The sequence below is a fragment of the Neolamprologus brichardi genome, chromosome 18, assembly GCF_056152115.1.
Source record: "Neolamprologus brichardi isolate AB-2024 chromosome 18, ASM5615211v1, whole genome shotgun sequence".
Classification (NCBI taxonomy): domain Eukaryota; kingdom Metazoa; phylum Chordata; class Actinopteri; order Cichliformes; family Cichlidae; genus Neolamprologus; species Neolamprologus brichardi.
The window spans coordinates 1,514,094-1,526,261 of NC_142121.1; the positions used below are offsets into that span (position 1 = coordinate 1,514,094).

General features: G+C 45.0%; 1 protein-coding gene across 7 annotated transcripts in view; it reads right to left on the bottom strand.

Annotated features, from left to right (window-relative positions):
* The window catches only part of LOC102789675 (disks large homolog 1), a 99,501-nt gene extending 94,302 nt beyond the window's left edge, over window positions 1-5,199 (bottom strand). For 4 of the 7 annotated variants that reach the window (XM_087832190.1, XM_087832188.1, XM_087832187.1 and 1 more), the window contains exons 1-2: window positions 4,463-5,197; window positions 1,077-1,208 (exon numbers count right to left, since the gene is read on the bottom strand). In XM_087832190.1, the coding sequence (XP_087688316.1) occupies window positions 1,077-1,208; window positions 4,463-4,481 (151 nt within the window). In that variant the 5' untranslated portion in view covers window positions 4,482-5,197. Of the gene's footprint in view, window positions 1-1,076; window positions 1,209-4,462 lie in introns of all 7 variants that reach the window. The other 3 variants (XM_087832191.1, XM_087832189.1, XM_087832185.1) reach the window with 2 other exon arrangements.
* Window positions 5,200-12,168: the final 6,969 nt, after the last annotated feature.

Consider the following 12,168-nt stretch of genomic DNA (forward strand, 5'->3'; position numbering starts at 1 on the left):
AGCATCAAAATAAACCGTTTCCAACAGTGCAATTTAAAAACAAAAAAAACAATGAACAGCTGATCGGATCAGCGCTTCTGGATTGTGATGTATGTCGCAAGCGCTTTTTATGGGAATTTTGCAAAGTCATACGTAAAAGGAAACTGCGACCTGGGACAAGTTGAATGCATGTTATGCAAGTACAACTCCTCCCAGGTTTGGTCTGGATTATGGAAACCAAGGTCCACCAGAGCTCATCTTTATATTTTTAGATGCTGTAGAGACATTTTTGGGCGCATTTTGGGAGTAATGTTATACATTACTACAACCGTTATATCGGAAATTTTAATAAGACATAAGGATTAAGTCCACCAGTAACTAGATAAACTGCAGAAAAGTGCAATAAACTACAACAAAATTGAAAATCGTTCTCGTTACAGAAACTTCAGAGGCTTATCCCTCAAACCTGTAAATGCAAACGTTGCACAAAATAGTTTCCAACAACAGGAAATTTATTTTGAGCATCTTCATAGTTTCATTTTTGAGGCAAACTCGTTTTTATAAACTGCAGCAAAAACTAAAATAAACATTATTGTGCACAAATTGCAAAAAAAGAAAGAAAGAAAAACAGCATGTGCATCAAAACCATTTCCAACAATTTAAAAACAAAAAAACAATGAACAGCTGATCGCTGAGCGCTTCTGGACTGTGGTGTTTTTGATGTCACAAGTGCTTTTTATGGGATTTTTGCAAAGTCATACGTAAAAGGAGACAAGTTGAATGCATGTTATGCAAGTACAACTCCTCCAGTTTCATATGCAAAAAAAAAATGATTGCACTATCTTATGTGCTGTGTACACAAATGGGAGCGTGCACGCTTCAATGGGCTTAACAGGGTTAAATAACTCTGGTTGTGTCACCTACAGATAAGCTCAGTGTTCTCATGTCAAGACTGTGACAAACTGCTCCTTGTGATGTGAAACCTTTATCAGGCCAGGTCCTTATTTTCCAGGGTTATGTTCCAGGACTAAAGACGTCCTGTTTCCAGGATGTGTAACCGTGTGTGAGGTGTGCTGTGGTCAGAGAGGCGACCGTACCTATGAGAGCCTGGAAGAGATTGCTCTGGAAGATGTCGATGACCCTCTGGATGGAGTGCCGGAGCTGCCGGTCCTCGGTGTGGTTCAGCTTGGCCCGGTACTGCTCCAGCAGCTGCAGCGCTCGCTGCGCATCTGTACAACAGGAGGAGGAAGCAGCGAGAGAGGTGAGCCGGGACACGACAGAGCCGAGGCTCAGCGACTAACGAGGACTGATCTGAGACGAGATGGCAGCAGAGGGCCGCTTCAAACCGTCAGACGGGCACAAATAATCCCTCTGTGCTGAAAGGCTGAGCTGCACTGGCAGCAGGCACGCACCGGGAGAGGGAAATAATACTTTAAAAATCCAAACATGCATGCGTTTAAGACTGCGGGCAGGTTTTAAAGGAGTATAAATGAAGTTAAAGAGGCCTCTCCCCAGCGGATAAGTATAAAGGTCAGAGTATCAGGCTCGGCTCAGAGGGAAGCATTAAGGACAGATTTACTACATGTCTGCTGCTGACAGTCAGACCGGAGCAAATCTGATCAAATGATTCAGCTGAAAGTAGTAAAATCATGACCCGACGGCTTCATTCAGAACTCGAGGCTCCAACTAAACATTTTAATGCAGATCATCGTCCAATAACGATCGATCACAGACATGCAAACAGTGACGCGCTTCACATGGCTGCACGTGGAGAAGATTCAGGACTGTAACTCTGTTTCTGTCACATTTCTGCTGATTTACTTGTTGGTGAATCAGCTTTAAATAAAGGTCAGTGCGTGACTGCAGCACGGCAGCGAGAGCGTCGGCTTGGCGCCGAGTTTCAGGAAGTCAGAAGCTGAAGGAATCTACCGAGGTCGTTATTGTTGAGCGATGTCATGTGACTCTTACTTAACTGGACCATTTAAAGGACAGAAGAACAGCTTCCTGGACAGTTATGCTCACAGCGACACATTTACCATCAGATTGTTGTTTCATCATTGACCTGCTCTCTCACTTCGATTCATGCCTGCTGCTGATTGGCTGTGAGTCTCGCCTGTAAATAAAACACACAAAGCCCGAGGAGGCGGCGCGTTGGGCCTCTCGCCTCCGTCAGCGCTGATTTAGATGAATTGGCTGCGTCCTGCTTCTGGTCTTGGTTTCATTGTTGTTGTTTCAAGCTTAATTCAGGCAAGAAGCCTGAATCCTTCGGCTCACGCTGCAACCAGCAGAGAAAACTCCGACTAAGGCATAAAACCATCGAAACCATCAAAACCATAAAACAACGTGGAGCTGGAAATGCTGGCTGCTGGTCGCTGCACCAGAAACATGGCTGTGGTTGCTTCGTCACGTTGGATTGGTCAGTTTAGGAATACTATTTTTTCCCGTCTCCGGGCCTGTGTGACTGAACGGTTCATCTTCATCGATACATGTTTGAACATTCAGCCATCACGAAAGTGACGTGATGAAAGAAACACGTCGGCCACGATGTCGATAAATGCCCCCTCGCTCACGAATGTTCGAGTGTCTGTAACCATCCTGATATCTGCCAAAGTCTCAGAGATCACACCCTGCCAGCATTAAACTGCCCGAAACACAAAGCCTCAGGATCCTGTTCACTGATAACATCCAGGAAGGAACCAAGTCTACGTTCATAAAGCGCCAAAAACCGTCTAACTCGAGCTCAGAGCGAATGTTTCACTCTTGAAAACCTCTCGAATCAAAGAAGAAATGAAGCTTTTCTGCTGAAAACCTGCACACACGCCTGAGTTAGAAGGTGTGTAGCTGAGGTGGAAACCCACAGATCTCATTTTAAAGCCACATTAATTGAAAGTATGAACTTTAAATACAACATAAAACATTTAATATCACACTCCTCCGTCTTCTGGTTTATTAGGCAGTGAAAGTTTGAGACAGAGATTGTGACGGCCTACAAACCCTCAGCTGACCTGATGCTTCAGCCTGATACGCTGACCTCACAGCTGACCTCACAGCTGACCTCACAGCCCACATGTCAGTTTCTAAACAGCAGAAAATTACCTCAGCCAATTAACAGCTTTAAATTAAATTCTCTCTGTTTGTGTCTTTGAGGTTTGACCCAAATCAACACATCTGCGCGTCGCTGTGAGCGCTAAAACGTGGAGCTTAAATACACGATGGTGCCTTATGTGGTGTGAGCTACAATGGAAGCTGCCAACTTTAAAAGACTTCATTTAAGTATCAGCTGATGTCTTTCTCGTCCTTCAGCTGCATGAGGTTTGTCAAATATGTGGCCCGAGGACCAGAATGGGTCCTATTCAAGACAGTGGAGTGATTAACAGCTCACACTTTCCAATAAAACACACGTTTTATGTCCGTGTCAGTTTCACTCAGGAGTGGGTGTGTGTGGATTTAATATTTCTATATTTAAATATTTGTTAAAGGCACAAAATGCTGCTGTTTGCTTAGAAAACCTCCACCTGTGAAGGTTTTTAATGCAGAGGGACAAATACAGCAGTGATGTCTTTATAGTTCAGGCTTTTACACTGAATAAAAGGAACATTTAGTGGTTTTGCTGGTGCAGCCCACCTGAGCTCAGACTGGGCTGTGAACTGCAATGACTGAAACACTGAATACTTTGTGTAGTGACTCATCCACACTGACGGCACAGTTTAGGTTTGTTTTTGCAGTTTGCAGAAAAAACGATCATTAAAATGTTTCTTGTCTTTTCATACTGAGGGAGGCTAAACATAATTACTGTGGATAATTAGGAGGCATTTGACTCACCATTTGCAAGGCTTTTGAAATTATCTTTATTTTTCCTGGGATTAAAGTGGAGGTCTCCGTACTTATGAATGACTTCACTAAATGAGAAATTTTTTCTAAATTTTTACAGTTAATCTAATTCATGAAATGTGCACTTAGCGCCGGGAACGAGTTGAATCTTTCATCGACTTAAATAAGTGGCTTTTCTTTAACTCACTGCCTCCACCGCCCCGGGCACAATCTTTATTTTTCCCGGGATAAAAGTACAGTTATACACGGTTAATAACGTGTAAACTAACTCAGAATATTTTTCTAAATTTTTACAGTTCATTATATTCCTAAATCTCGCGCTGACTGCTGAGGACGAGACGAATATTTTATTCATATTAGAGTTTATTTTTAGTTCTCCACACAAGGTGCCCCATTTACAACTTGGTTAGCAACAGTGGCTAACCGGCTAGCTCCTACTTTAACTGACTTCACCTGACTTGGCACGGCTCCGCTCAGCTCAGCAGGGCCAAAGCGAGCCGTGTGGGCCGTGTTTGTCTCGTGTGGCGTGTGAGCCGCTGCGTGTCCCGTGTTTGTTCGAGTCCTGTGTGTCTTTAAAAACGAAGGAGCAGCCGGAGTTTGAACGGCTAGCCTGCTAGCTTGCTAGTTAATATGTGAAGTGAAAGCGGCTTACCTTTCTTTCTCACTGGCATGGTGGTGGTCTGGCTCGGCTCGGCTAGATCCGCCTCAGCCGCATGCAGTCCTCACACAGGACGGTTTTTGTTCGCGGTTCCGCCGGATAAACCCGCCGCTGTCACCGCTCCAAGTCAGGGCTGAAGAAAATCCCTCCGAGCCAAAAGCCCTCCGGACGGAGCGTCGGGGGGCAGACTGGCACAACAACAGCGAGCCTCCGGGGACGGCTCAGCCAGCAGTCCCGCTAACAAGTGAAGCTCCGCTGAGCTACCGACTCTCACAGATATAGTTCCCCGCCGGAGAGGCTGTGTGCGCCGGCGTGCACCGCGCAGGCTGACTCTGGAGCTGAAAAGTGCAGATCTGGCTCGGACCGAGCGGGACCTGCAGTGTGCCAAAGTCCGGGAAACACCCGCTGCTGTGCAGGCGGCGCATGCATGAGCTGCCCGCTGCTGCTGGGTGGAGGAGGAGCGGCTCCGGAGCTCTGCGGGTTCGTCCAGAAATAAAAAAAAACTTCAAAGCCAGGCTGGCGGCACACCTACACTCACTTATCCCGCACTGGTCCGCACCGCTCCGCCGTGTCCCCGCCTGCGACGTGCATTCGTGTCAAACTTCTGTGAAATCCCTCCTCCTTCCTTCCTCTTTTTTCCTCTTTTCTTCTTCTTCTCCCTTCTCCTCCTCCACTCCCTCTCCAGCACCTCCCCAGGTCTACAAATTCCCAAACTTTCCTCCAAAATGGCGACTCAGGGAGCTGGAAACGTAAACCATGTGATTTCCAAAAGCCTACCCCTCCGACCTGCCGCCCAATCATGCAGCTCACCTACAAGGCCAAGGAGGAGGAAGAGGAGGGTCAGGGAGGAGGGAAGGAGGCAGGGAAGAGGCAGCGGGGGGAATAAACTTTGTGAAGGGGGGGAAAGTGAGAGAAAGGAGAGAGGAAGGAAGAGGAGAGAAAGTTGAGGAAAGCAGAAGGAGAGGTGAAAGGAGATGGAGGTGAAAGCACAAAGTCAGGCTTCTGTTTTTATTTACACCAAATAGATGTCGATAGAAACGAAAACACGTAGAAAACAATGAGATAAAGAAAATGTAGATCATAGAAATGATTAAAAATAAATCAGCTGAAATAAGAGGCGAGAATTCAGAACACCCAGAGGACTCTCGCTGTGTCTCCTTTGTGTTGAAGGTTTAATTATAACCTGATAAAACTGGCGTTTTGTCCATCGAGCCGCTCCTGTATTAGCACGAGTCTCTGAAGGCGTGGCACACCTTGGTTTGGGCAGCTTCTCATTGGACGACCCATTTACCTGCATCTGTGAACTCACTGATGCTCAGAGACGCTTGAAGCATCTGCAGCGGCTGCTTCAGGTTTCTGTTTCCCTCATCGTTCCCTCAGCTCTCACTGAGTCCAGAGAAGAAGGATGAATGGATGCTGCGTGAAGATGGCTCCCTAACACTTACATACATGTTAACAACCCCATCAGGCTCCGTTAGCCAGCCTGTGCTTCACATGACGGGCTCCACCCTCCTGCAGCTGATGAAGCTGTTAACAGTGGATGGATGCTCCAACTGCCCAAACACAGTCCACAGGTCCAGGTCAGGGGTGAGCTGAGGTGAAGCCTGTGTCCATCCAGCTGTCAATCAAGGAGACCACGCCCCCAATAATGCAGATTTTATGACTTAATACCATTTAAACAGGTGAGTTATGGCAGTACAGGTGTTACGGAAACAGTTTTGTATCATGCTGTAAACACGTTTATTTCTGCTCTAAGTTTTTAACATGACTCCATGCGGACTGACTGATGGAGCCTCTGGTGGACGTTAGAGGAACTGCAGGTGTTGACACGCTGCTCAGCAGCAGGAGTGACCCACACACGATCACTTCTGAGTCCAAACAAACAACATGGCAGCTGCCAAACCAACCCGCTGGACGAGGCCGAGAAGGTTACATTCATATTTAATGTGGTTGTAGCGTCAGTGGCGAGCAGGTCAAGTGTAAGTCCCACTTTGCTGTTGTTTGTATTATTTTATTTCTCAGTAATTTGTCCTAAATAACCTGAACGCATCAGGCTGACCCCACTTTGAGCTCATACACTGGCTTACTTCACTGCACTCACGCTGACCTTTACAGCACAGCTCATTTATTCTCTGAGTGCTAATGGACACTGAGTCACGGCTTTCCCAAAGAGAGCATCAAAACAGAAAAGGGAGAAAGGAGAGAAGGCACCGTGATGGAAGGCTTTCTGAAGAAGGAACAGCGAACAGGCTAAGGATGGTTTGGCTATCAGTAGTGGTTAAATCTGAGATCTGCTGACATCAGGCAGCCTTCAGATTTACTGTATCCAGACCTGCTCTGAGGTAACGGGACGTTTCACATCACAGCGACAGCACTTCCTGATTCAATAAGAAGCAAAGAGGAATGTGTGCAGGGAGTCACATGTATATGATGTTTCCTTAGCTTTAGTTCACTGTAATGAAGCCCAGGCAGCACACTGACGTACCCGTGTACACTCTGCATCAGTGAATCAGCAGCTTACATCTGCAGGACCAGCACACCGCTCCGTGTGACGTCTGCAACTCGTGGGTTCGATATCATCCCAGAAACAATAAAAAACATCAATCACATCCCTGCAGATACACCTGCTCGCCCACAGCGCTCGAACTCTGCTGTTACGGTTTCAGAAACATAAAAATATCTGGATACACATTTAAAATTCACTCCACATAAAGATAATGACGTTGTTTACAGTTATTTTATTTTTGTCTGTCCCGTTTGGCTCTTTTTTCTCAGAATTATTGTGTAAAGGTAAAGAAAGATGCCCAACAGATTTACTTTACCAAATGGACCAAATGATTCACCTTTTATTGTTTATTTTATTTTCAGTAGCTGAACACGGGACAGACTTGACTGGGGAAAAGAAACGGGAGAAAGAAAGAGGGAAAGAAAAAGAGCGAGGAAGAGGGACGGGGACAAAGGGCAAAAACCAACAAAACAGACAAAAAATACAAATATCGATCACCTGGATCACCTGTTGAGAAAGAAAAAAGAGAAAACAAGCAAAGAAAAAGAGCAATACAATAAACAACATCACGATGATCTATGTGAATATAACAGTAAATACTAAATATTAAACATTATTGTGCAGCACGTAAGATCGACAGCACACAGTGTGCATTGAGGTAGTAGCCCAAAAGGGTGTAGTTTGTGTGTGTGATCACCCGTGTGTACACCTGTGAGCATGGACGCGCTTGTTTTTAAAAGGTTCCTTCATGTAATGATCTGCTAGAGGGTGTGGGGGGGCCACAGCCCCGTCCTCCAGGGCATGAAGCAGGTATGGAGGAGATCAAGACTCCAGACATCCAGAGGCCCCCAGAACACAAGAGACCAAGGAAGACCAGCAGAGGGGCAGCTGCACCACTGTCCCAGAAAGAGCTGAGGAGAGTCTCAGATGAGGGGTCACTCAGCAGCCGCAGAGCAGAAGCCAGGGGGGGTTGCAGTGACGTGCCCGTGAGCTCCGCCGGCAGCCAGCTGCGCCAGAGTGACCGAGCACCAGGCCGAAAGGCCGAGGGCACCCCACCCCCGAAGTGGCCCGAGCGAGCCCCAGGCTCCAGGCCCCGATAAGCAGCCACCAAGGAGTGAGCCGGTGTGTACCTGGACGCCCACCCCCGGACACAAAGAACCACCAATGCACCGATGTCTGAGGGCGTCTGCTACTGGCAGGGGGAGTGGTGGGGGGAGATAGGGAGACGTCCCTGTTTACAGTTATTCTGATGTGCCGTGATGATCTGGATGTCTGAGTGCTGCAGGATGATGGAAGCAGGGACCGTGAAGGTTGCTCTGAGGCTGATGGGAAGGATGAGGACTGAGTGTTAGGAAAGGTTTAGAAAACAGACTTCACATTTTAGCGCTTTTTATCTCACAGGAATCATCAAAAATTCAATGAAAACAAAGAAAATGATTCATTCTTCAGCTCAATAATCCAAGTAAAACACATGTAACCGTGATTAAGCTGTGAACGGCTCTATGGGAAAAAAAAGAGGAGGTCAAAATGTGCTGAGACTCATGGACGTGCTACAGATCTGTCAGCAGATAACAGTTCATGTCCTAATAATCAGTACAGCTGTCCGCACAGCTGGATGAACGAGATGAAGGGGGACTCTGTGAACATGGCCCCAGAGTTCTGTGTCACGGCCCTGGGCAGCAGCCCCAACCTGAACTGGACTCAGGTGCATTTTTGCCACAAATGCATTTTTTATTTGTGCTGATTACAGGATCCTGACAGTCCCGATGACGCTGCTGGTGGGACCGCTGGTGTTGTGGAAGTTTGTGCTCTCTCACGGACCTCCATCTGTTATCATGCAAACATGCTTTTAAGTAAAGGGAAAGCAGTTTGTCATTAAGTGAAATACACAAAGATTTTCCCTCTGTGAGCATCTGATTTAGTCTGATTTAGACTGATTTAGTCTGATTTAGTCTGATTTAGACTGATTTAGTCTGATTTAGTCTGAATTAGTCTGATTTGGACTGATTTGGTCTGATTTAGTCTGATTTGGTCTGATTTAGTCTGATTTAATCTGTTTTAGTCTGATTTAGTCTGATTTGGTCTGATTTAGACTGAATTAGTCTGAATTGGTCTGATTTGGTCTGATTTGGTCTGATTTAGTCTGATATAGTCTGATTTGGTCGGAATTGGTCTGATTTGGTCTGATTTGGTCTGATTTAGACTGAATTAGTCTGATTTGGCCTGATTTGGTCTGATTTGGTCTGATTTAGTCTGATTTGGCCTGAATTGGTCTGATTTGGTCTGAATTGGTCAGATTTAGACTGAATTAGTCTGATTTGGTCTGATTTGGTCTGATTTAGTCTGATATAGTCTGATTTGGTCGGAATTGGTCTGATTTGGTCTGATTTGGTCTGATTTAGACTGAATTAGTCTGATTTGTCTGATTTAGTCTGATTTGTCTGATTTAGTCTGATTTGGTCTGATTTAGTCGTCAGCAGGTATTTAAGATGTTTCAGCATAAAGACTGAAAACAGCTGAAAAATGAACACGTCTGCTGTAAATCCAGATTTTCTTTCATGTGCCAACATAAACGTGCTGTAATGAATCCTCTGCTGTGTGCTAAGAAACAAAATGAATTTAAGCCTTTGATTTCCACACAGTAAGGTCAGAGGTCGCGCTGCGTCCCCATTGAAGTACAAATCCAGCGGCTGGTCACTGTGAAGATGAAGCACCCTCCTCCTCCTCCCGCTGTGAAACATCCCTCTTTGTCTCTCTTTGTCTCTCGTGTCGCCTCTCGTGTGCTGATGCAAACCACTCGAAGCTCTGGCCCAGATTAAAGAGCGCCGTTCTGGTGAAAGGAGGAGGCCTTTATTTTTAGACGGTCATGTTTAATGAATGACCTCGCTGCGAGTCCCGGGCTCGCCGTATGAAAGTACAGAAGGAGAGCCCGCTGTACTCTCACTGCCAATCCACACGCCTCAAACACGACAAGATGGAGCAATGACCCGAGCCAAAGAAGCTGCTGATCTCCAGCCAATCAGAGAGACTCGTGGTCTGATACCTTCAGACTGTTGTGATGAAGTGCGAGGAGCAGATCACGTGATTCTGATGTGGGAGTCACGTTATTCTAACAGCGTCCTTCATTATGAATGAGCTGCAGGGTTCCTGAGCCTCTTCTGGTCATTTTATTTTTACATCTTTTAGATGTTTTTTGTGTCTCATTGTGCGCTCTGACCCACAGCCACGACATTACTGACCACCAATACAATAACAGCACATATCAGAGCGAGACACAATGAGCCTGTGGTTCATTTTTCCTTTTTTACTTCCACTTTCACCCTGTTGGTTTGTTTTAGGTGCTCAGAATGACCCAATCAGGATTAAAACAGATGTTTTGGGTTAAATCATGTTGTAACCTTCAAACAACGCCCTGACATATCTGAGAAACTTCCAAAATGATTATTTGGCATCCTGAGAGCAGCTCAGTATTTATGTCTGCTCGTTTGTTAATAAGACCTGAAATTTACGATCATTTTGTGATTGATTTCAGTGTCTGTGTGCTCGTTTTGTGCATCTGTCCATCCAGTTATTGGTTGTTGTGCACATCTTCACGGCCCTCTAGCACAGTCGTCTTCTGAGCTATAAACAGTGACGATGATAAAATTGGAGCAAACGTTGCATCAGCACTGATGAGGGAACAAAGGACGTCCAAACAGAAACAAAGCAGTCGCTGAGTTTTCTGCAGAACATCTCATCAGCTCGTCTCCAGCAGCTGAAAGTCTCTGTTTGTATCTGTCTCTGGAAATGCTGATTGGATACCAGCCTGTCTGAACACTTGTGTTTCCAGCTTGGTCAGAAATTATGTTCAGAGTTCACAGGAGCAGCAACGATGAGGTCAGAGGTCACATAACAACACTTTGTGCTTTTGGAGCACTTGGACATGGAGGGTTATCATCCAGCATCTTTTGGATCATTGTTGTTTGGTTTCACTTTTTAACTGTTTAGTTTAAACTAACATCACTGTTTTGATCTCACTGGGTCGTCACTTCCACATTTTACTTCGTTTTCTTAGAGGTGTTTGGTTCGGGATAATAAAAGGTTTAGTCTCTCTTACATTAACTAACACTGACGCTGAAAAATGATGCGCTGGGGGACAAACGGCTGACATTGTTTTGTGTTTGTGATCCAGGACTGTGGCCCAGCAGGCTTGTTTGCTGCCATATAACCGTTTAAATTGAGCTAAAGTAAGATATGTTTATAATTTTATATTATATTTAATATGTTAGTTTAAAACACAGTGTAAGGTTTCTTTATTGCAGCAGAGCGAAAGATCCACACAAAGATTTCTTTCTTTAAACAAAGCAAAGTCATTGACTCAGTAAAACCAGCAGCTGTTAGTTCGTGTTTCTAAATCAAACTAAATATTTTAAAAACATTTAGAATAAATAAATATTCATTTCTTTGGAACCTTATTTAATGCGACTGTTAGACGTTCTTATCAGTTAGAAATAATCTGCAGCAGAACCGTAGAGCTGAATATAACAGCGGATTAAAGCTTGGATACCAAACTCCACGATCATTTCATTTTGACTGCATCACTTTTATTTCTTGTATTGATCCTGCAAATAATAATAAAAAGCTTATAACATGTACTTAAGGTAAAAAGTTGTGCTTCTTATGGATAATAACACCTGCACCTGGTTAACCTTCTCTCTCTGCAGCGCCCCCTGGTGTGGATACTTCAGTTTGCAGGCTGATCATTAACCAAGTCTGTATCATATGAAAACATCAGAAATGAGAAGTTTATATATTAGTGGTGCAACGGATCACGGTTTTAAGTCACGGATCGGATCAATTTCCGGATCAGCAAAAAAGAAAAAAAGACAAAATTGTAACATTTACTTATTAACTTTTTAAGTATTTTTTGCCTGTTAAAAACATCCAACTCAAGACTCAATCCACGCAATTATATAAAAACAAAAAGGTGCAGTACAGGGCTTTCTATCGACCACTCCGCTGTGATATAATGAGCTGTCACGGTCACGTAGCTTTCCGTTGACCTGGAGCTCCACCCGTTTGTAGTTGGGCAACAGAAGATGCGTGGGACAGTTCAGCCATAACTTTAAACTTCTCCTGCTCATACATGCCTGAGTACGATCTCCCACTGAAGTGGACGCGCAACGGGAAATCATAGCGTGGCTCAAGCACGTTC